Source organism: Petaurus breviceps, unplaced genomic scaffold (assembly GCF_028583685.1).
Source record: "Petaurus breviceps papuanus isolate PSGF00001 unplaced genomic scaffold, PetGlider_PUasm1.0 225, whole genome shotgun sequence".
Lineage (NCBI taxonomy): Eukaryota > Metazoa > Chordata > Mammalia > Diprotodontia > Petauridae > Petaurus > Petaurus breviceps.
Genome location: NW_027185889.1, coordinates 3,842,810 through 3,868,553, shown reverse-complemented (window position 1 = coordinate 3,868,553; position 25,744 = coordinate 3,842,810). Strand labels below are relative to the sequence as shown.

Genomic DNA, 25,744 nt, shown 5'->3' with positions numbered 1-25,744 from the left:
GAAGGAAGGAAGGAAGGAAGGAAGGAAGGAAGGAAGGAAGGAAGGAAAGAAGAAGTGAGGGATGGAAGGAGGGAGGGAGGGAGAGAAAGAAAGAAAAGAAAAGAAAAAAGAAAAGGAATGAAAAATGCTATGCTTCAGTCTGTATTCAGACAATATCAGTTCCCTGCCCTCCTCCCCTCAGAAGCAGATACCATATTTCCTCATAAGTCCTTTGGGATTGTCTTGAATCATTGAACTGCTGAGAATAGGCAAATCATTTACAATTCTTCATCAAACAATATTGCCATTACTATGTACAATGTTCTTTTGGTTCTGCTCACTTCACCTTGTATCAGCTCATGTAAGTCTTTCCAGGTTTTTCTGAAATCAACCTACTTGTCATTTATTATCACACAATAGTATTCTATCACAATGATACACCATGATTTGTTCAGCCATTCCCCAATTGATGGGGATCCCCTCAATTTTCAATTCTTAGCCACCACAAAAAGAGTTGCTATAAATATGTTTGTATAAGTAAGTTCTTTTTCCTTTTTAATTTATCTCTTTGGGATATATACCTAACAGTGGCATTACTGGATCAAAGGGTATTCACAGTTTTATAGCCCTTTGGGCATAGTTTCAAATTGCTCTCCAGAATGGTTGGATCAGTCCACCAACATTGCATTAATGTCCTAGTTTTCCTACATCCTCTCCAACATCCAACATTTTCCTTTTTTGTCATATTAGCCAATCTGGCAGGCATGAGGTGGCACCTTGGAGTTCTTTTAATTTGCATTTCTCTAATCAAATGATTTAGAACATTTTTTCATACAACTAGATATAATTTAAATTTGTCTGAAAACTGCCTGTTCATAACCTTTGACCATTTATTAATTGGGGAATGACTTGTATTCTTATAAATTAGATTCAGTTCTCTATATATTTGAGAAATGAGACCTTTGTCAGAGATACTTACTGCAAAATTTTTATCCCAGTTTTCTGCTTTCCTTCTAGTTTTGGTTGTATTGCTTTTGTTTGTGCAAAAACTTTTTAACTTTCACATAATCAATTTTATTTATTTTACATTTTGTAATGCTTTCTATATCTTGTTTGATCGTAAATTGTTCCTTTCTCCATAGGTCTAACAGGTAAACTATTCCATGCTCTCCAAATTTGCTTTATGTTTAAGTCATGTATCATTTTTACCTTATCTTGGGTGAGATGTAGCTCTATACCTAGTTTCTGCCACACTGTTTTCCAGTTTTCCTAGCAGTTTTTCTCAAATAATGACTTTTTGTCCCAACAGCTTGGATCTTCGGGTTTACCATATACTACATAACTATGCTCATTTATTACAAAGTATTGTGTACTTAATCTATTCCACTGCTCCAATAATTTTTCTTAGCCAATACCAGATTGTTTTTATTATCATGTTTCCCCGATAATAAGACACTGTCTTATTAATTTTTTGGACAGAAAAACACCAGAGGGCTTATTTTCAGGGGAGGGCTTATTTTAATGAACATTGACAGCAATTTTAATAAACAGGTAAATGTGAACAAAAAAATGTACCTTTATTCAATAAGCAAATCACTGGGGAAGAACAGGATGACGCGCTCACTGCTGCAGCTCTGATTGGATGCAGCTCAGAGCGCGGCGTGCGTTTCACTGGGGGGGGGGAGGCGGTGTATACAGAGGGTACCATAATGTAGCGTGTAGTGCAGGGGATCACCTTAACTACAGTAGCAGTCTCAATAGGGCTTATTTTCGGGGGAAGGCTTATTTTAGAGGAATCTTACACAGTAAGGGAAGGGCTTATTTTCGGGATAGGTCTTATTATTGGGGAAACACGGTATTACTGCTCTATAATACAGTTTGAGATCTGCTATAACTAGACCATTTTCCTTCACATTATTTTTTCACTGATTCCCTTTATATTCTTGACTTTTTGTTCTTCTAGACAAATTTTGTTATTTTTTTCTAGGTCCATAAAAATATTTTTGTCTTAGCTTGATTGGTATGGCACTAAACAACTGAATTAATTTAGGCAGAATTGTCATTTTTATTCTATTGGCTTAGTCTACCCATGAACACTTAACATGTATATGTATGTTAAACATATATATATATATGTTAAACATATATATATATATATATATATTATTCCCCAAATGGTTGGATTTGACTTTATTTGTATGAAGAGTATTTTGTAATTGTGTTCATATAGTTCCTGAGTGTCTTGGCAGGATGACAATCCTAGTATTTTGTATTGTCTGCAGTTATTTTAAACAGAATTTCTTTCTGCCTCTTGTTCTAGACTTTGTTGGTAATATATAGAAATGCTAATGATTTATGTGAGTTTATTTTGTATTCTACAACTTTGCTAAAGCTGTTAATTATTTCCACCACTTTTTTAGTTGATTCTCTAAGTATACCTTCAAATCATCTGCGAATGATAATTTTGTTTCCTCATTGCCTATTCTAATTCCTTCAATTTCTTTTTCTTTTCTTACTGCTATAGCTAGCATTCCCGATACAATATGGAATAATAAGTGTGATGAGCATCCTTGCTTCATCCTTGATAGATTTTACTTATTCAAATTACAGATGCTTGCTAATGATTTTAGATAAATGCTTGCTAATTATTTTAGATAAATATTTCTATCATTTTAAGGTAAGATCCATTTATTCTTATGCTTTCTAGTGTTTTTTTTAATGGGAATAGGTGTTGTAGTGTATATGCCTTTTCTTGCATCTATTAAGATAATCATATGATTTCTGTTGGTTTTATTATTAATATAATTAATTATGCTCACTGTTTTTCTAATATTGAATCAGTCCTGCATTCCTGATATAAATCCCACCTGGTCATAATGTATGATCCTTGTGGTAAATTGCTGTAATCTACTTACTAGCAATTTTATTTTAAAATTTTGCATCAATATTCATTAGGGAAAATGGTCTCAAATTTTCTTTCTTTGTTTTCACTCTTCCTGGTATATGTATCAGCACCACATTTGTGTCATAATAGTAATTTGGAAGGACTTCCCTTTCACCTAGCTTTCCAAATAGTTTATAGTACTGGGATTTTCTTTTAAATGTTTGGTAGAATTCACTTGTGAATCTATCTGGTACTAGGAGTTTTTCCTTAGGAAGTTCATTGATGGCTAGTTCAATTTCTTTTTCTAAGATTGTATTATTTAAGTATTCTATTACCTCTTCTATTAATTTGGGAAATTTTTATTTTTGTAGATATTCATCCATTTCATTTAGATTGTTAATTTTATTTGTATATAGTTGGGCAAAACTGATCCAAGCAATATTTTAGTTTCTTCTACATTGGTGATGAATTCACCCCTTTCATTTTTTGACAGTGGTAATTTAATTTTCTTCTTTCTTTTTTTTTTAATAAAAATAACCAATGGTTTATCTACTTTATTGTTGTTGCTGTTGTTTGTAAAAACTAGCTTCTAGTTCTATTTATTGGTTCTGTGGCTTTCTTTCAATTTTACTAATTTTTCCTTTGATTTTCAGGATTTCAAATTTATTATTTAATTGGGGGGTTTTGATTTGTCCTTTTTTCTAGCTATTTTTTTTCAATTGCATACCTAAGTCATCAATTTGCTTTTTCTTTATCTTATTAATGTAAGCAATTAGAGATATAAATTTTCCCCTAAATAATGCTTTGGTTGCACCACATAAATGTTGGTATGCTGTCTCATTGTCATTCTCTTTGATGAAATTATCAATTATTTCTATTATTTGTTCTGTGATCTACTTATTTTTTTAGGATTAGATTAAACTTCTTTCCCTTTTATTTCTTGGTGAGATTTGTCTAGTTCTGAGAAGTGGAAGTTGAGGTCCACCATTAGTATAGCTTTATTGTCTATTTCATTCTATAAGTTAACTTCTCCTTTGAAACTTTGGATGCTATATCATTTGGTGCATATGTTTAGCATTAATATTACTTCACTGTCTATGGTACCTTTCAGCATGGTATAGTGTCCTTCCTTTTCTCTTTTAAATAGATTTTTACTTTTGTCTGAGATCATGATTGCTACCTCTGCTTTTTTTTTTTTTTTTTTGCTTTGGCTTAAGTATAATAGATTCTGCTCCAGACTCTTACCTTTACTGTGTGTGTGTGTGTGTGTGTGTGTGTGTGTGTGTGTATGCTTCAAGTGTTTCTTTCAAGTAACATATTGTAGGATTCTGAATTTTAATTCATTCTGCTATCCACTTCCATTTTGAGTGAGTTCATCCTATTTATATTTATAGTTATAACTACTTCATTCTATTTTTTTCCTCTTTCACTCTCTCTTACCCTTACCGTGTCCCTCCTCACAAGTGTTTTATTTCTGATCACCATCTCCCCTAATTCAGCCTTCCCTTATATCAGTCCTCCCCTTCTTCTTATTCCCATTACTTTTTTTACTTCCCTGTAGGGTAAGAGATTTCTGTATACAATTGGATATGTAAGTTATTCATTCTTTGAACAAATTCAGAGGAAAATTAAGTTCAAGCTTTTCCAATCATCCCCCTCCATTTTAATAGTTCTTTCACACCTCTTTTATGTAAGATACTTTACCCCAAAATTCTATCTTTCTCCCTCTCTCTGCTCCCAGTATAATCTTTCTGACCCCTTTATTTTGTTTTTGGGGTATCCTTCCCTCAAAGTTACCTTATATTCATATGCTCTATATATGTATAAACTTTCTAATTGCCCTTGCAGTATAAAGTTCTTAAGAGTTACAAATATTATCTTAACATATGGGAATATAAACAGTTTAACCTTATTGAGTCTCTTATATTTTCTCTTTCTTGTTTCTTTCGTTTTTTACCTTTTTCTTTCCCTTGAGTCTTGTATTTGAAGACTTTTTTTTTTTTTTTTACCCAGCTCTGGTCTTTTAATTAGGAATGCTTGAACATTCTCTATTTCATTAAATATCTCTTTCTCTCCCCCCCATTAAGGATTATACCCAGTTTTGCTGGGTAGGTGATTCCTGGTTGTAATACTAACTCCTTTGTCTTCTGGAATATCATATTCCAAGCTCTCCAGTTCTTTATGTGGAAGCTGCTAAATCCTGTCTAATATGACTGAAGCTCCATAATATTTAAATTGTTTCTTTCTGGCACCCTGGAGTATGTTCTCCTTGACCTGGGAGCTCTAGTATTTGTTCAATTTTCAAATGTATACTGAGTAAAGGTACCCTGGACATTTTTGCATCTTATATTTAAAATATTGTCAAGTCATCCTTATGTCAGTTTGCTTTTTTGGACACAAAAAATTTTATTTTAATCGAAAAGAAAAAATCCAACAAATTTATAAGTCCATGATTATTTTGAAATCTCAGATTTGCAAAATTATTTTCTATAATAGTGTTAGTGAATTCTGTTAAAACACTTTTCTCTTTCTACTTCCTGTTTAGCAAAGGTAATACTATCTAATCTGACTGAATTTGATATATTAGGATAGTACTGGGTGGATTGACCTTGAGTTTATAGTAAAGAATTGTAAAAGTCAATGTTGAATAATGGTATGTAAGAAAGTGCAGAATCAAGTTGATTAATGCAAAAAGTGAAATATCTTAATGTTATGGGATCTCACTACTAGTTTTTCCAGCTGGACTTCTCCTACTGAAGGCCTAAATCAATATTTCATTTAATGAAAACTTCTTGGTGAATATTCTGTCACTTAAGAGGTTCTATTAATCATCTCTGCAATGAAATACATTCCCATAAGAGATTTCAGACTGATCCTAGGGTTTCATTTTTAAAAAGTGATTTCTCAGTATTTCAGTTTTGTCGGTGTTATCACTGGCTGGACATGAAAGTAAAAAGCCAATTGGGAAATTTTACAACTAATTCCTTTGTTGGTATCAAGGGGTTATGTAAAGTTCACTGGAACATATTGCCTAAAGTTATAGTTGGTGCTGTATTCAACAAATACATATTTTATAGAACCCTATGTTCTAAATCCTTTAGATTAATGGATCTCATGTCAAATCAGAAAAGCTGCATTTTGCCAAATGAACTAAATAAAATTTGGTCTAAAGTTCTTAAAGCACATGATTCATCTTGGTTATATCTAGTTTTAAACTGTTCAATTGAATCTAGGTATTTTAAATATTTAGAATGTGTGTTTTCTGCTATCATTTTCAAATATTTATGTAAATATTTGGCATGTAGAAAAATTACAAATCATTTATATTTAGCAAAATCAACAAATTTTTTGAGTTGGAAGGGATCCCCATGAGTATTTAATTCAGGTCTTTCATTCTACAAATGAGAAAACTGATGCTTACAAGACTGAATTAATGGCCAAAGTCATCCAACTACATTTGGCAGATCCACAACTATAAGCCAGGGTGTCTGATGATTCAGGTAAATCTCTTTCATTCCAGCACAGATCCCAAGTCTCTTGAATCCTAAGTTCAGTATTCTTTTCATTCTTTTTATTATACAACACTACGTTTTCTGGATTTATCCTTCATATTTTATACATTATAAATTGATTATTTCCTCTCATTGCCACAAAGTCCAAACAAACAATAAAAAAAAATCTATTATTCTAGACCAAGTGGTTGAGGAATTGAGTAAAATTAACTGCTTCTATTGCTCAGGAGAAACACACACACACACACACACACACACACACACACACATGGACTGGGTTTGAACTTAGATAAATTGACCTTTATTTCTTCTTAGAAATGACTAAATAGGGGCAGAGTCAAGATAGTGGAGTAGAAAAAGGACTTCATGCTGCTCCAGCTTTCACCTCCTCCAATTAATGTAAAAAAATGACTTTAGACAAACTTTAGAACTGCAGAACCAACAAAATGACAGAGAGAAGCTAACCTCCCACTGAAGACAGCCCAGCAGGCTGGCAGAAAGTGGCCAGCACAGAATGTTGGGAGCCAAGCCCAGCCCCATGTGAGCCAGAGGTTTTAGCCTCAGGGCGGCCTGACTAGCCACCAGCTGGAGGGACTTCAGATCACCAGCAGCTGTGGTGGTTTCCAGAATTATCAACCCACAGATGTCAAAGACAAAGTGAGAGGTCAGTGTAGACTTTGCTGTAACAGGGAGTTTGGGAGTGCGATCCAGCCTTTGTGGCTGGGGCAAAAAGCGGCTGAGGATTCTCTGTCATGCTGCTTCAGAGCTCCTAGCCTGCAGATTGTAGGGGGCCCAAGAGACCAATCTGAGGGGTAATCACTCTTGCTCCAATTTGCTTGGATCTGGATTGCTGTCTAGGGTGGAGGTTCTGTGGTGCATGACCAATTTGCCAGAGCCTGTGGAGGCTTCAGAGAGGGCACCAAAATAATAGTTCCAGCAGGTGAGAAAACCCCAGCAATTGGGATAAAGCTCCCATATCTGGTAGTAGAGTTCTACTGTGGCAAAAGCTCAAAAGTCAAGTAATTAAGTGGCAACATGAGCAAGCAAAGGAAACAAAACAGAGCAATCCGACATTAGACTCCTATTTTGGGGACAAAAAGGATCAAAACATGGAACAGGAGGAAGACAACAAAGTCAGGACTCCTGCACCAAAAGCTTCCAAGAAAAATATGGCCAGAGAAGAGCTTAAAAAGGATTTTGAAAACCAAATAAGAGGAGTGGAGGAAAAATCGGGAAGAGAAATGAGAACAATGCAAGAAAATTATGAAATGAAAGTCAACAACCTGACTGAAGAAAATAACACCTTAAAAAATAGACTAGGGGTGGCCAGGTGGTGCAGTGAGTAAGAGCGCCAGCCCCGGCGTCAGGAGATCTGGGATCGGTTCGGGCCTCAGATACTTGGCACCCACACAAAATAAGTGGCTGTGTAACCTTGAGCAACTTACTTAACCCCAATTTCTTAAAAAAAAAAATAGAATAACAGAGATGGCAAAAGAGGCTCAAAAATGCAATGAGGAGAAGAATGCCTTAAAAAGCCGAATTTGCCAGATGGAAAAAGAATCTCAAAAGCTCACTGAAGAGAATCATTCCTTCAGAATTAGATTGGAGCAAACGGAAACTAGTGACTTTATGAGAAATCAAGATACTATTAAACAGATCCAAACAAATAAAAAAAATAGAAGGCAATGTGAAATATATTGTGGGAAAAACCATTGACCTGGAAAATAGACAGAGGACAGATAATTTTAAAATGATTGGACTACCTGAAAGTCATGATCAAAAAAAAAGAACCTAGAAATCATCCTTCAAGAAATTCTCAAGGAAAATTGCCCTAATGTTTTAGAACCAGAGGGCAAAATAGAGGTTGAAAGAATCCACCTATCACCTCCTGAAAAAGATCCCAAAAAGAAAACTCTTAGGAATATTATAGCCAGATTCTGGAATTCTCAGAATAAGGAGAGAATATTGCAAGCAGCCAGGAAGAAACAATTTGAATATTGTGGAAAAACAATCAGGATAACCCAGGATCTGGCAGCTTCTACCCTGAGGCATCGACGGGCTTGGAATATGATATTCCGGAGGTCAAAGGAGCTGGGATTAAAACCAAGAACCACCTACCCAGCAAAATTGAGTATCATGTTTCAGGGAAAATATGGTCATTCAGTGGAATAGAGGACTTTCAAGCATTCTTGATAAAAAAAAAAACAGGATTGAATAGAAAATTTGACATTCAGATACAAGAAGCAAGAGAAGCATGAGAAGGTAAACAGGGAAAAGAAATCATAAGGAACTTACTAAAGTTGAACTATGTATATTCCTACATGAAGAAACGATAATTGTAACTTATAAAACTTTTCTCACTATGAGAATAGTTGAAGGGAATAGAAATGTGTGTGTGTGTGTGTATATACATATATACACACACACATACATATATATGCATACGTATATGTGTCTATATAGGAGGGTATATGGGCATATGATTACCTATGTGAGTATGTGTATGTATGTGTAGAGGTATACATAGACAGAGGGCACAGGACCAATTGAATAGGGAGGGATGATACTTAAAAGGTGAAATTAAGAGGTGAGAGAGGAATATAATGAGAGGAAATGGGGAGAGACAGAATGGGTTTAATTATCTCATATAGAAAAGGCAGAGGAAAACTGTTACAATGGAGGGGAAGAACAGGAAGGCAAAAGAGAATGAGTCAACCTTATTCTTATTGAATTTGGCTTAGGGAGGGAATGACATATACACTAAACAGTGTATTTCACCCTACAGGAGATTAGGGGGGAAGGCGATGAGAGGGGGGATAATGGAAGGGAGGCCAGGCTGGCATGGAGGGAAGTTGGAAGCACCCACTTTTTAAAAGGGACAGAATCAAAGTAAAGAATAGAACAAGTGGGGGGTGGGATAGGATGGAGGGAAATATAGTCAGTCTTTCACAATAAATTCACTATGGAAATGTTTTGCTTAGCTACACATGTACAATCTATATTGAATTGCTTATCTTCCCAGTAAGGGTGGGTGATAAGGGAGGAAGGGAAAGAATCTGGAATTCAAAGTTTTAAAATCAAATGTTTAATATACATATACATATACTATTATTACTATTATTTTACATGCACCTTGGAACTAAGATATCCAGGCACTGGGGCATAGAGATTCACTATGCCCTACTGGAAAGTCAGAGGGGGAAAGTCAGAGATGGGGGAAGATATGGGAGAAAGCAGATTGGGGGAGGGGATATTCAGTGGGATTGCTATTTTGCGGTGGTGGGTAGGGGAAAAATGGGGAGAAAATCTGCAGCTCAAAATCTTGTAGAAATGAATGATGTAAACTAAAAAATAAAAAAGAGAGAAAAAAAAGAAATGACTAAATAGGGGGCAGAGTCAAGATGGTAGAGTAAAGGAAATGACTAAATGGAATAAGTCTAAAAATTCAAACAAGAACGTGTTGAGTTGTGAGCAAATATTCTGAGTACAATTGTCTTATGGGAGACAAGAACTGTTATTTAAAGTAATTATTGTTCACAGAATTAGAGCTTCATGAAAGGTTATAAATATTGATATTAATTAAGCATAAAAATATAAAGCACACTTACTATCAACTCTTTGTAATGAGGTACAATGTTTTTTTTAATGCTATTCAAAGAGCTTATTACTAGATGGATCTCATCCAGCACTAACATTGTAACATGAAACAATATTTAACACATATAACTACAATATGGAAAACATTGATGAGTGTCTATTCTACATCCATTTACGCAGAAAAGCAACTACAAGTGAATGTTAACACCAATGTTTATAGAAATACACCAGCTATTCACACTAAAGATTATTTTATATATTCTTACTATATAACAACTATATTACAACATGATCTCCTAGAGTTGATCTCCCAAAGATCAAAAGTGGAAATCCAATAAATACATTAATACATAAATACATTCATAATACCATTTTTAGATGAAGAGACTGACCTTGAAAGATAGATTAAAAAAACACAAAAATGAAAGGTACGATTTTAATATAACTTTATTCTAATGATTAATATACATTGTTAAATATTTCTCTCACAAGAGAGGTAGGGTGGTTTGCTTTGGTTGCTGTCCTTCATTCTCGAAGAGGACTAAAATGACATTATTATGCTAAAGTCAAGTTGCAACATGTCCAACTGTGACTGATCAGACCAATATGAGTTTGGAATACTCTACCACAGGTCAAGCACAAATAAACTGTGTGAATATTTGGGGTGGACACTGCAAATTTGTACATCCTGGGTTTCCTCTGAGCTGTCTCAATTTTGCTTTGTTCATAGAGCACAGTATCTTCTCTGATGTGGGCATACATGCTTAGCAGTCTTGTGCCAGTGTCTCCCATGTCACACAATCAATTCCAAAGCTTTTAAGAGAGACTTTGAGAATGTCCCTTCACCTGGAAGATGGTCATCTACCTGAGAGACGGCGTGGCTTCAGAAAAGGCCAAGGAACAGTTGATATTGTGTTTTCTGCCTGACAACTTCAGGAGAAATGCCAGGAGCAGAACAGAGGTCTGTACACAATGTTTGTCGATTTGACCAAGGCCTTTGATACTGTCGGTCATGAGGGCTTATAGAAAATTATGTCAAAATATGGTTGCCCAGAGAAGTTCATTGGTATTGTACATCAATTTCATGACAACATGGTTGCCTAGGTTCTGGATAATGAACAATGCTCTTATGCTTTCCCAGTTATCAGTGGAGTGAAACAAGGTCATGTGCTTGCTCCCATGCTTTTTAGCATGATGTTTACAACCATGTTGTCACATGCTTTCAATGAAGATGAACATGGCATCAATGTCAGCTACCACACTGATGGTAAATTCTTCAACTTGAAAAGGCTACAAGCCAAGACCAAAGGGAAGAGAGTGTTGGTGAATGGTTTTCTGTTTGCAGATGATTTTGTACTCAATGCAGCCTCTGAAGCTAAGATGCAACAAAATATGGATCAATTCTCTGCTGCTTGTGCTAATTTTGGCCTAACAATTAACATTAAGAAAACTCAGGCGCTCCATCAGCCACCACCACACCATCCATATGTGGAACCATTGGTTACAGCAAATGGAGAAGTTTTGAATGCTGTGGATAAGTTCACTTACCTTGGTAGTGTACTTTCCAGGATGCACACACTGATAATGAAGTTGATGCATGCATTGCCAGAACTAGTTCTGAGTTTGGGAGGTTCCAAAGGAAAGTATGGGAGAGAAGAGGCATTAGAATGACTATCAAACTGAAGGTCTACAGAGTCGTTGTGCTTATCTCATTGTTGTGTGTCTGTGAAACCTGTACAGTATACCAGCACCATGCCAGGAAACTGAATGGCTTCCATTTGAATTGTCTTAGGAAGATTCTGAAGATCACCTGGCAAAATAAGGTACCAGACACTGAGGTCCTTACTCGAACTAAATGCCAAGCAATGAAATTGCTTCAGAGAATACAACTCCGATGGGCTGGCCATGTTGTTTGAATGTAAAAGGTACACTTGCCAAAAAGACTATTTTATGGAGAACTCACACAAAGCAAGTGCTCACGTGGTGGTCAGAAGAAGCAGTAGCATGGGATAAGAGATAAAGGAATGGCTTCATAAATCTTGCTTAAGACAAGAACTAGTGATGTGACCATAGGCAAGGTTCCATATCTCTATTTATAACTGTGTCCATTCTCAAAGCAAAAATTTGCACAAAAACCAATCATTTTTTTTAAGAAATGCATGAATCCTTAGCAACTGAGATCATCATTAATTGAACATATATCTCTTAGTTATTCAGAATTCTTATGAAGAAGGGCATACGGTATAGTGGAGTGGAAAAAAAACCCAAAAACCAAAAAACCCTGCACTATCAGGTGGGAGGCCTGGATTATAGACACTGAGTTGTCATACTAACAAACTAATGCAAATCACTTTACTCCCCCAGGCCTCAGTTTCCTCATCTATAAAACTGGAATATTGTAAGAGATAAGACATATGCCTCCTTTCGGTTTCAAAACTGTGAATTTTTGCTAACTAACACCTGTACTTTCATTATAGCCCTCATTAAATTGAATCCACTATTTACATCATATTAAAAAATTACTTTTGTATATAAATTTTCTACATAATTTTCTAAATTGCTATCCTTCTAATTCTCCTTCAGGGAAAAGTTCAAAAAAGTTCATACTCTAAGAGTATCCCTGGTGCTTGACTCAACGTCCCATCCTGAGTCTTCTGGCCTGGATGGATATGCCCTGATCCCTGAAATAATTCTAGAAATATATTCTAGTTCAAAGGTCAATGATTGTTATTCCACTGTGTCACCTCCTTAGGCCTGATAGTTTGAGTTTGATGAGTCTGTCTCTAGACTGTCAGAAGAAACTTGTCTACACTCTGAAATAAATCTGGCATATCTCCCTATTTAAGCAACATGGCAAGTTGAACAATTAGGTGGTGCAGTGCACATAGTGTGGGCCCTGGGGTCATGAGGACCTGAGTTTAAATCTGGCCTTGGATATATCCTAGCTGTGTGACCATTGGCAAGCCACTTAACTCTGTGTGCCTCCATTTCCTCACCTGTAAAATGAATTGGAGAAGGAAATGGCAAACCACTCCAGTATCTCTGCCAAGAAAACCCCAAATGGGGTCATGAAGAGTCAGACATGAATAAAATATGACTCAACGACAAACTGAGCAAATTTATCTTTAAACTAGAATAGGAGGCAAAAATTTTGTACTAATACAACCTCAGAAATCAGAATGATACACACAGCAAATATAACAACATAAAAGCTACAATTTACTGCAGGGAGAAACATTCCTAAAGTCCTTTTCACCTTGCACCAATGTCACTAGCTGGACTTGCAATTAATTATTACTGCTGCAGTTAGTGATTGCCATATCACCTTTTGGGTTGAGCTTTGGGTTACCTGATACTGGTAGTTGGTTCTACTACATAATAATGCTGAATATGCCCTCTTCCATCTTCCCCCTCCTGTTGATTAACCAAAAGGTGACCCTTGGCAACAGACTAAGGAGGTAAATTTGGGAGCCATTCAGACAAATGAATGGTTAGTGTATATTGCCTTACTTTTAATCCCTAAAACAAAATTAAATAAATTTAATACAAATGGATTATTGAGATCCAAACCCTTCCACTTTTTGCATGGTTTAAGATCATAGGATTATAGATTTGGAGCTGAAAAGGCCCTTAAGGGTCATTTAGCTCAATACTCTCATTTTATAGAAGAGCTTAGAGAGAGGAAATGACTTGCTCAAAGTCACACAGAGTTTAAGTAACAGCCCAAATCAAACCACGGATCTTCTGAGCCCCAAACCAATGTTTCACTGTACCATAGTATCTCTCATTCATTTCAGAAACAATTAAGCTTCTTTTACTCTTCAGTTTCCTCAAACAATTTTAAGACCTTATGTCAACAGACATAAGGTGTCTTCCCTTTCTTGAGCTCATATAATTTATACTGAGAACATTTAGAACTGGATTCATAAACAGAGACACAATGATCAAATCTTGGTGGCCTGGGCTTAAGAAAATGAATGCTCTACTTAATACCCACCACTCAGCACCCTGCCTGGGACTCAGGAGGTGTTTAATAAATGCTAGCTGACTGACTGATAAATTGCTGAAATATATATCCTTTAAATCCATTCTGGACAAATCCTATTCTTCCCTCCCTTAACCCTAATATGAAGAGCACTTGCCTATTTAATCAGCTTTTCTAGCCTCCATACCCTTGCAAGAAATAGCTACATGCTCTGCAGGATCTATCTACAAATACCTCCTTGACATCCTGTCTCCTTGGGGGCTGGCTTTGGGGATTTGAAAATCCTCCCTGTCCCTTAATAAGCCTAAGGGAATTTGAAGAAAGTCCCTGTTTTGAAAATACACTCTGCCCTAATAGGCTGAATGCAATCACACAGAGCTTGTGGTGGGAGGAATTTGCTGAAGGATGAAGGAGAGCCCACAGGAAGCTGGGAGTGGAAGCTAACTAGACAGGGAGGATGATAGTACACTTCCCAGCAAGTCAATCAGGCTTGTAAGCAAAAATGTTAGTTTGTGGGAAGGCTAAGGAATGGTGTGGTTCTCTAAGCCATTATGGTTTATTAACTTCTTTGCCACTATGATGGAATCGGCTTTCTGGTTTGGGGATTTGGTTTTCTGGTGTCTGAATAAATTTTTTGCTTCTGTCTTGTATATGGAGAATCTGTTATATTTTGTGATTAAGCACCATGTAGGTATATTTATAGTGATTGTGGGCACTATGAATATTGCATTGGCGCTACATACCACCTACTTAAAGATAGATAATTGTCTTTTATCTACACTTTAGTCACCTCCAAGCTTTCTACCCATTCTCCTGATTTCTGGCTTTTTCCACTTTCCGAATACATTTCTAGACTTCCCTAAACCTAAGGAAACACTTTGGTAGGAGACTTAAGATAATATGTTGGTCCACAGACATAGGACTATGAGGTTCAATAAACTGACAGAAATCTATCAGGAGGGGACCAGTCCTGATCCACAAAATGTTTTTATGGGCAAGAAGAAAAGTTCTATCACCAAAGAGAAAATAGGGGAAGGAGAACAGGAATCTGACCACATTGTAAAAATGAGGCAAAGGTGCTGTTCAGAGAAAAAAAAGCAAAATGATAGTTTTCCAACAAGCATTCCAGGGACATAAGGGAGATGCCCACAAACAGGGATCTGTCCCCAAGTAAACTTAAGTCCAAGAAGGCAATCCAGAGAATCAAATGAGTGTGGTCTCATTATATATTTAAAGGGTACATAGGATACCCATATATAAATTTTACATGCTTCACTGAAATATATGATGAAGTAACTAGAAGGGTGACCATTTTAAATACTTCCACAATCTCTGATTTCATTGATGCAGGTACTTCCTCAACGAAACAGTTAACAAATACATTATGGCTTATCCAAAGAATCAGTGTTACAGAAAGCCCATCCCTTATAGCCAATCTGGTACTGAACCTCTCCAAGCTTAGTTCTGCCAGTTGCCAGAAGACAGACAATGCAAGATAGTCACTAGATTTATAGGAAAAAGCCCTTCTAGCTTGATAGGACTTGTCAGAGCTGGAAGGAACTTTAAAAATAAAGACCAACCCCCTCATTTTGCCAATGAGGAAAAATGAGACCCAGAGGTAGTTGATGTCTTATGCCTCAATGACACACTAATAGTAAATAGAAAAGCCAGGATTTAAACCCAGATCATTTGACCCAAAATTCAATGTTCTTTCCATTGTAATATGTAGTTGCTAGTTTAGGAACTTTGAATGAATATTTGAATGAAGTTTTATATTCTCAAAGTTTTGGACCATGTGTCTTTTACATGGATAACTTACTTTTGTGAAAAGGCTACTTATGAGTGAAGATTACTGAAGGCCATAATTTATACTCTGGGTTAGATTCCTATCTCCTCAGTCCTCTGTTGCTATGATAGTTTCTTCTTAACTGCTCTTCTTCTTCCAGTCCATTCTCCACAATGTCACCAGATTAATCTCCAAATATCTTCAATGCCCATGCACTAACCCCAAGATAAAGCTCAAAATCCTTAACTTAGTAAGGTCTTCCACAGTATGACTCCAATTTACCTTTCAACCCTATCTTCTACCATTTCCCTACATGAATTCTTCTCCTCTATCCAGCAGCATTAGCTTAATAACTGTACCCTTAACTTAGCTTATTGAATTTTGCCTTCTACTCACAAAAATACTCTCTTCCCTGCTCATTTTAATTTGGTCCATCCTTCAAGGTTCAACACAAGTCCAACTTCCTCCAACATTTGTCTTAGCACTCTAAAACTCAGGGTTCTTCTCTTCAGAATTTCTAGAACATTTCTGGTTTGTATGTACTAACTGAACCAGATGATTTTAAAGATCATTTGGTCTATATTACTCAAGATATAGATGATGAACTGAAGGTCAAGAAAGGCAAGAGATTCACACAATCTCACAGTGACAGCTTATAGTGGAACAAAGATTAGAACCCTGGCCTTCTGACTCCTTTCTATTTTGACTATATGATATTTTCTATAATTAATTTTTCAGTGAACACAAGTCTTCTTTCTCTGCCTCAAACTATATATACATTATTGTGCATTTAGAAAGGACACTGATAAACTGGAGAACAGAGCAACCAGAATGGTGATGAGGCTGAAGTTCTTGCTCTCTGAGTTTCAACTGAAGGAAATGGAGGTATTTAATTTGCAGGAGAATCAAGGGAGATGGCAGTTTTCTTCAAGTACTTATAAAACTGTCATGTGGAAGAAGGATTAAATTTGTCCCACCTGACCACAGAGGAGAACAGAGATCGAGGAGCACTGAGTAGAAGTTGGAAAGGATGACTTTAGACTTTATGTAAGTAAAAAAAATACTTCCTTACAATTAGAACTATACAAAAGTAGAATAGGGCATGTAGGAGATAGGAGGTTCCCTCTAATGGGGATCATCAGGTAAGGGCTAGAGAATCATCTGTTGGGCATATGGTAGTCAGAATTCTTTTTTTTTAATAATTTATTTTTAGTTTGCAACATTAAGTTCCACAAGCTTTTGAGTTCTAAATTTTCTCTCCCTCCCTCTCCTACTCCCTTTCCCCCCACCCCCAATGGCATGCAATCCAATACAGGTTCTATATATACCTTTACATTAAATATATTTTCACTTTAGTCATACTGTAAAGAAGAATTATAACCAATGGAATGAACCATGAGAAAGAAGAAGCAAAACAAAAAAGAAAAGAGAGATCAAATAGTTTGTTTCAATCTGCATTCAGGCTCTGTAATTCTTTCTCAGGATGTGAATAGCTTTTTCCAACTTGAGTCTTTTGGAGTTGTCTTAGAACCTTGTGTTGCTGAGAGAAGCCAAGTCTATCAAAGTTAGTCATCACAGATAAAATGTGTCTGTAATTGTGTACAATGGTCTCCTGATTCTGCTCCCCTCATTCAACATTAGTTCATGTAAGTCTTTCTAGGTTATTTTGAAGTCCATCTGCTCATCATTTCTTATAGCACAATAGTATTCCATTACATTCATATACCACAACTTGTTCAGCCATTTCCCAATTGATGGGCATCTCCTTGATTTCCAATACTTTGCCACCACAAAAAGAGCTGCTAAGAATACTTTTGTACATGTGGGTCCTTTTCCCATTTGTATGATCTCTTTGGGATACAGTCCTAGAAGTAGTATTGCTGCGTCAAGGGGTATGCACATTTTTATAGTTCTAAACTGCTCTCCAGAATGTTTGTATCAGTTCACAACTCCATCAGTCAGAATTCTTTTTGTGGGTAGAGGTTAGACTATGTGTTCACTAAAGTTCCTTCCAACATTGAAAGTCTGTCATTCTGAGATTCTGCAAAATGTCTTATTACACAGATTGTCATATGTATATTGTGCTATATTGCTTATTCATATATAGATATGCGAATATAAATTAAGTATGTGTATATAAATTTCTTAACTAGAGTATATATAAATATAAATTCCCTATGTAGTTAATGTAGTTATCTTGAAAGCAGAAATAAAGCTGTATTTTTCCTTTCTACAGCACCCAGGACCACACCCTTCACACAGTAAACACTGAATACATTTTTGTTGATTAAGAGTTAATATATGGGATAAGTGACACAGAAAGAATTTTTTAAAATGGAATTTGGAAAGTTATAAAATAAATGCTAAAAGAGAAAATTAAAAAAAAAACTTTTATAGAAAGTTACAGTTTTGATTACATTCTGGCCTGTCACTTAGGAAAATTACATCTGCTTCCCATTATTTATATTTTTCTTCTACACTATAACACGAGCTGTTTCAGAACACTGAATTTGGGAGAATAGGAGGAAAATAGCCTCTCCTGTCAAAGGAAGTATCTCTATTGGGGATGCAATATAGATGTTTCACTTATTATGTGTCCAAATCTGGTCTGATTCTAGCCAAAGTTCATGAATTTGGCTCAAGTCCAGGTAACCAGACCATCTGTTTTTGGCCAGATGGTCTGGGCCAGCTCTAGACGATATATGGAGGAGAGAATCAGTTCCTAGATTCCCATAAGGTTCTTCTTGCTGTACAGTTGATGATCTAAAATAAACAAAAGGATACTGAATCTCATTAAATCCCAAAGCTTACCATAAAACAGTCCCTCTTCTCTCCTCCTACCCTTCTCTTACCAAAGAATGTTGGGGAAAAGAGTAAGGAACCAATTCAGGAATTTGAAGCTCTGAGCTATAAGATGATCAAGTCTAAGTTGGAGTCATTCTATACCTTATAGAATTGCTACTGATGGAAGTAGACTGTTCTTCCTTTATTTCTCATTTTCTGCTTAACACACAAAACTAACTTTGACCTGAAATTGAAGTGACCTAGATGTAGAACAAAGAAAAAAGTTATTAGCCTCACAATACTGTTTCTGTTATTGAATAATATTTCTTTCTCTAAGATAGGCAAGAGCAGCTGGATAGTTGACTTCTGACCCAAGAAGAAAGGCTGCTTTCTTTTCTGCACTAGGTTTCTTCTACTCCTGATCAAGGACTTGCAGATATGCTTGCATCAGAGCATGGCTTCAGGGAATTGGGATGGGGAGAAAGGAAGGGGATATATAGATTGTGAGTAAATATTTTGCTCCAAGGAAGTAAAAACCAAAGACAAAGAGTAAACAGTCCCTTCTATGATCAAATGTCATAACCATGTTCACTGAGTAGCAACTTTTCCCATCTCACTTAATTTTGTCTGCCTTTAATAGCTTCCCTGGACCTACTGTTCTGCTTATTTTTCCAGAACCCCCCCCCCAAAAAAAAGTACACATCTGCTCCTTTCCACATTGTTTATTTCATAGACTTCAGACCACACGGATTCTCAACACTGCGGAGTCTGAGGATCATTTTTTTAAGTTAAAAAAGACCCTAAGATGATATTTATCATTGCATTATTAGTATCAAATCAAACAACAAAATCAAACCATATAAATCGAGTTCCCAATTTGTGAAACACATTAGAGATACAAAGTCAAAACAATTCCTATTCTCAAGGAACTTGAAGGATTCACTATTTACATAACAATATAAAGTAATTTAAACAAGGGGAGATACCCTAATAACCAAGAGGATCAGGAAAGGTCTTACATGGAGGGTAGCACTTAAACTTTGAAGGAAATGTTGGGATTTTAAGAGGTGGAAGTGAGGAAAAATGCATTTTGCAAGGAAGAGGAGGTAGTGAATCCTGTAATATCCAGGGAATAACCAGCAGGTCAATTTCAAGTATATGAAAGAAATGTCAACCTGTTGAGAAAAGTATGAGCTACTTTCAGTAAATCTTTGCCCACTAGAGTTCCAGGGGGAATTCAGACAATTTTCAACTGTGTGACTATGTCTCCTGTTTCTACTTTCTTGAGGCCATTGGCCCTCTCCTCATTTTCCAAACCACTTCTCAAAGGCTGTGTCCAGTGGCTTTCAATATATATATGAAAAAAATAAGAGGAAGGACTTTCTTATGAACTGGAAAAGCTTTGAAGATATCATCACTGGTCATCTAAGGACCAATTTAGTGAACCATTGGAGAGAATGAATCAACATAAAGTTGTCCATTAGGCCACTAATGAAATTTGGTCACAGCAAGTCATGAAGATGGTCAGCAGTGTGTGCACAGATGACAGTCTGCTTTGGTGAAAGATATAACAAAGTTGATGAAAGCATAAATATTTGAAGTATGGAGATGAGCTGACATCCTATGATTATGCTAAATTGAAGGTCACCAACTACCAACTACCTATTTGACTCAAGCTAAATTGCCCTTTAGGAGAGCAAGAGAATAAGGGAATAAGCATTTATGAAGCTCTTAAGTACCTTTTACAGATATTTTTACAAATATCTCATTTTGGTCTTCACAAGAGGCAAAAAGAGGCTAAATGACTTGTCCAGAGGCACACAGCTAGCAAGTGTCTGACGCAGGATTTGAAATAAAATCTTCCAGAGTCCAGACCCAAGTTCTCTATTATATATATTTATATCACAAGCTGTTTTCAGATTGAGATGTCTACAGGACATCTGGTCCAGATGTCCTAAAAACATCTCATTTTTACCTTATCTTAAAAACAGAACTCATCTTCCTTCTCAACTAGATTCCCTGTTACAAAGGGCTCCATCTTTCTCTCAGTCACCTTAGCTTACAACCTCAATATTATCCTTGACTCTTCATTAGCATTTACTGAACATATACAGTCTGTTGCTAAGTCTTATCCTTTATCTTTATAACATCTCTCATATGCATTCTCTGTTCTCCACTTAACCTGGGTTCACAGATTCATGACTTCAGGAATCTTTGCACTTAGATGGGAAATTTATATTTTTATTTTCACCAACGTCAAAGTGAAATTGATTTTTGCTTTTAGTTATTTGAAGACATTCTGGGAAGGGTTCTGCAGATTTCACCAGACTGCCAAAGGGGTATATGACCCCAAAAATATTAAAAACCCTGGTGCTAAGGTAAGGGATCATTGGAAGCCTTTAAGCAGGGCTGAATGACACTTTGGGGGTGGAGAGTGGGAGAGTTCTAAATGAAATTCATGATCAGGTATAGGTAGAACTAGAAAGTCACTGAGGTTTTTTCCACCAATTAGATTTTGTGACTCTAAGAGAAGTTTAACCAACATAAAATAGTTGCCACAATGAAGAGTACAAAAGAGCATAGAAACCAACAGAGCCAGTAAAAACATGAACTTTTTTTTTTTTGGTCAAGCAGAGAGGTATGGGAGTCAAGCATAAAATAGGCTAAGGATACAAACTCATTTTGTTTTTAACTATTAAGAAGGATAGGGGTGGCTAGGTGGCACAGTGAATAGAGCACTGGCCCTGGAGTTAGGAGGACCTGAGTTCAAATCCGATCTCAGACACTTAACCCAAAAATACTAGCCGTGTGACCTTGGGCAAGTCACTTAACCCCAGTTGCCCTACCTTCCCCCTCCAAAAAGCAAAAAAAAAAAAAGAATGAAGAAATACACAGTTTTCTGTGTTTTTTGTTTGTTTTTATTTTTGCTTTGTTTTGTTTTTACCTTTACAGAATTGCAAATGAAAATTGTGTGGAAATTAGGGGAATAAACCTGCAGAGAGCTTAGCATGTGTCCCAAGGTGTTTTCCTTCTCACCTCCAGACATCACCCTAGAATAGGCTCTGAGATAAGGCAAGAATTAAGGACAAGGCAGGTGTGAGATGGAGCAGTTACGGAGAATCCTTTAATTTAGCAGGAAAAGAGAGAAGAAGGAATTACCAAGTTGGATGGGGTAGGGGGAGAAGACTTCCTAGACTACAGAACTGGAAACTAAAAGGGTTTCCATTAATTGGGAAATGCTGAACACATTGTAGTATATGAATGTAACAGAATACGATGAAAGAAACAACTTCAAAGAAACTCAGGAAGACTTATATGAACTGATGAAGCACTGAAGTCAGGAGAACAATTTATGCTCTGACATCAAAATTAATAATTAATTAATCAAAATCAATTTCAAAAGACTCAAAAAAATCTGATAAATTAATTGAATATAATTCCAGAGAACTGATTATGAAGAAAAGAATGCTATCTACCTCTTTGATACAGGGTGATGAACAAATTATGTGGAAGGAGACACACATTTTTGGACATGTCTAATATGGACATTTGTTCTGTGTAACTATGCTTATTTGTTACGAAGATTTTATTTTTCTTCCCCATTGGCAGGAGGAGGAGGGAGAAAAAAAACTGCTTGACAACTGAAAAAATAAAATTTAATCTAAAAGTATGGATTGAAGACCATTAAGGAAAACTTTTCTTACCTCCAATTTCTTTCTTGGAGTAGGGGGTTTCCAATAAGTGATAAGTCACACAGATTAAAACATGCATGAAACCACTTGGTGACACCTGTAACATCTACATAAAATCATTGTAGAAGTTAGTATTGTAGAAAAATGACAGTAACAAAGCCAAGGACTACTTTATTTTTCCTCAAATTTTAAGGAATGTTAATATAAATATAAGCTACTTCTCTTTAAAATGCTATGGATATTTTAACAAAAAATCATTAGTGAAATAATAAGGCTGCATAATAATAATATAAATGAGATACAGCATAGTTAAATTATACAAATTGCTTTCCTCAGTTCAATGAGGTAGTAGTGTAAGTATTATTACCCACATTTTATAGATGAGAATATTGAAATTTAAAGAGTTCAAACCCCCAGATCACACAGCCAGTAAGTGACAAAGCCAGAGTTCTGACAAGTTCAATATACTTTCTCCTAAAACAATACTTTATGACTTGCATAAATATAGAGTTTCATTTAGAGCCTTAAAAAGGCAACTGTTAATTTTAATAAACTTTTAAGCAGTTTTTTAAAAGTTAGTTTAAAAGAAAATCTATGTTGAACAAGGAGTTAGCAATAAAATTTTTAAATTAGTGTTATTTTTGGAATTATTTGAAGGACTATCTTACCTCAATGAAAGCATATAAAAATTAATTTCTTTCTTAATTGAATCAAGCTTTAACTCTAATCTGGGAAATATATCTGTTCTCAAGTGTAATGCCATTTCTAAAGGTCTAATACAGAAACCTTTTGCAGACACATATATATTTTTTATTCAAAAACATGCTTCATTTTGAAGATGACTTATAATCACAATTAGATCACATTGCACTATACACAAAGCAAAGTTTTTGTACAACTTAGATCCATTTACTGAACAAATTGGAGTAACAAATTTAATGATTTCATATTTTCATTGAAGTGGAAAGCAAAATTCTTCTCAAGTGAAAGTGTCATCCTTAGCATTATGAAGAAAAAAGTTGCAAAAAGTTTTGATAATTGTAACTCTTGTCTTTTTCCATTAGAAAGGCATGGAAATAATGTGTAGAGCCATACAAAATGTAGAAAACAGTCAGCTTTTGTTGTTATTTCAGTAAGATGAAAAAAATTCATAAAATCAAAATCACAGAATTATAGAAATTCCACTTCAAAGGACCTAAGAGGTCATCTAGTCCAACTCACACTTAAATAATAATCTGTTCAACAATCCAATTGAATGAAACAAACATTTACTAAGCTCCTCCTGTAAATAAAATGTTCAACACTGGGGATACAAATAGCAACTACAAAGCTTACGATGTACTAAGCACTTTTACAATTACTATCTCATTTGATCTTCACAATAACCACGGAATGTAGGTGCTATTATTATCCCCATTTTACAGTGGAGGAAACTGAGGCAAACAGCAGTCCAATAACTTGCCCAGGGTCACAAAGATGGTAAGTATCCAAGCACATATGTGAACTTAGGGCTTCCTGACTTCACATCCAGAGCTCTATCACCTGAACCACCTAGGCTGCCCCAAAGGCAATATTTGAGAGTCCCTACCATCCCTACTATTTTGATAGTTCCTACTTTCAGGGAGCTCACATCCCACTGGGGGATCCAAAATTTATGCAGGTAAATAAGCACAATTTAATGTTGATGACAGAGAGGGCAATAACCTCTAAAAAGATCAAGAAAGGCATTCTATAGAGAAAGTAGCACCTGGGCTAAGTCTTGAAGGAAACTAAGGAATCTGTGATCCCAACAGTGGCAGGGCTTGCAGCACCTCTGAAAGCATCCCATTCTATTTCTGTCCAGTTCTGATAATTAGGAAGCTTTTCCTTACACAGAGATAAATGAAATTGGCCTATACAGATTCTACCTATTTCTTTCGTTCTGTAGACAAACAAAACAAAACAAACTTCACTGCCCTGTGACAGTCCTTCAAATTCTTGAGGACAGTCACTGTGTTTTTACTTGTTCTAAGTAAGCAGAAATTCTTCATTCAAGTAATCCTTATATGACATGGTCTCCAATTCTCATTATCCTGGTTGTCCTCCATTGGACATGCTTCAGGCTGATGATATCCTTCCTAAAACATGGCACCCAGTTTAATCATGAACACAATGACACCGATCTGGTCTGAGTATAGCCAAATACAGTGGAATCATCAACCCTACTCTTCAGGACAATACCACTTAATGCAACCTAAGACTGAATTAGCTTTTCTGGTTTTTGTGCAATGCCATTGACTCAAATTGATATACTGTAAATACCCCAGATTTTGATCACATGGGCTGCTGTCCAATCATTCCTTCCCCATGCTGTGCTTGTGTCATTTAACCCAACTACAAATCTCAAAAACATTTTAGGTTGTATATTTTCCTCATTTATTCTTCCAAACTCACCTGAAAGGCAGTTGTTGCTGACATCCACTTTTTCCAAAGAAACAAATTGAAAGAGCGGCACAATTTCAGTCAAACTGAAAGCAAAAGTTTAGAATGAATGTTAAAAATTCTAAACAGTAACAGTGATGTACTCTATCAAAATGTATGGATCCTGAGGTTTCTTCCACCTCCAAGTCTATGACCCTATAAATGATGTAATTAGTAGTTAATGATAAATTAGTAGTTAATACACATGCATATACATGTACACATACTTATGGGTGTATATATATATATATATATTTGTACACACACACACAAATATATATATATATATGTATATATATATATAAAACAGTACTAATATTTAGAAATAATAGCAGTGGGGAGTTTGGGGTTTTTTTGGGTCTGTTAGCAGTTTTCATTTTTGTCTGCTATGAGTTTAGAGAATTGTCAATGAGGAAATTCACTTTGTTAATGCAGATCAATAACTCTTCTATAATTTACCAGAGAGAGATCGATGCTCAAGGGACTTAAAATATTAAAGGATAGGAGGAGAAAAAAAATCCTGGATTCTACTGCTAGACAAAAAAAAGTGAGTCAAGAGAATTTACTTCACTCCACTGATGTCAAGGGGACATCAATAATGAATGTCCCTATTTTCTCCTCTGAAGAGGTCTTGCGATAGGACCTGGACAATAACTGCACAAAATAAGAAGATGGTAGATAGTGGTAATTGGTGCTGATGGAAGTGAAAGCAAAATTAACAAGATTAGGGATAAGCTGAAATATTAAAGCATTCTTACACTGAAGATAGAAATTTTCATTACCTTACATCCATTTCTTAAATATTTTTAAAAACTGAATGTAAGGCAAGAAAATGCTTTTTCCAAGAGAAAATTCCTACCACCTAACCACACAGTTAGCATTATATAGTGAATAGAGTTGTCTATAAAGTCAAGAAGACCCAGATTCAAGTCTTGCCTCTGACACATATTGACTGTGTGACTTTTTAGGCAAGTCACTGAACTTTTCAGTCTCAGAGTAATTCTCTAAGAATATAAATTGCAGAGAAGAGATCTGCATTGATAGAGGGAATTTCCTCACAAGGGA

General features: G+C 35.8%; 1 protein-coding gene across 1 annotated transcript in view; it reads right to left on the bottom strand.

Moving 5' to 3' along the window:
* The window catches only part of LRRIQ1 (leucine rich repeats and IQ motif containing 1), a 308,516-nt gene that overhangs the window by 201,789 nt on the left and 80,983 nt on the right, over positions 1 to 25,744 (bottom strand). The window contains exons 14-15 of the mRNA XM_069095103.1: positions 24,653 to 24,726; positions 22,232 to 22,325 (exon numbers count right to left, since the gene is read on the bottom strand). Coding sequence (XP_068951204.1) covers positions 22,232 to 22,325; positions 24,653 to 24,726 — 168 coding nt within the window. The remainder of the gene's footprint in view (positions 1 to 22,231; positions 22,326 to 24,652; positions 24,727 to 25,744) is intronic.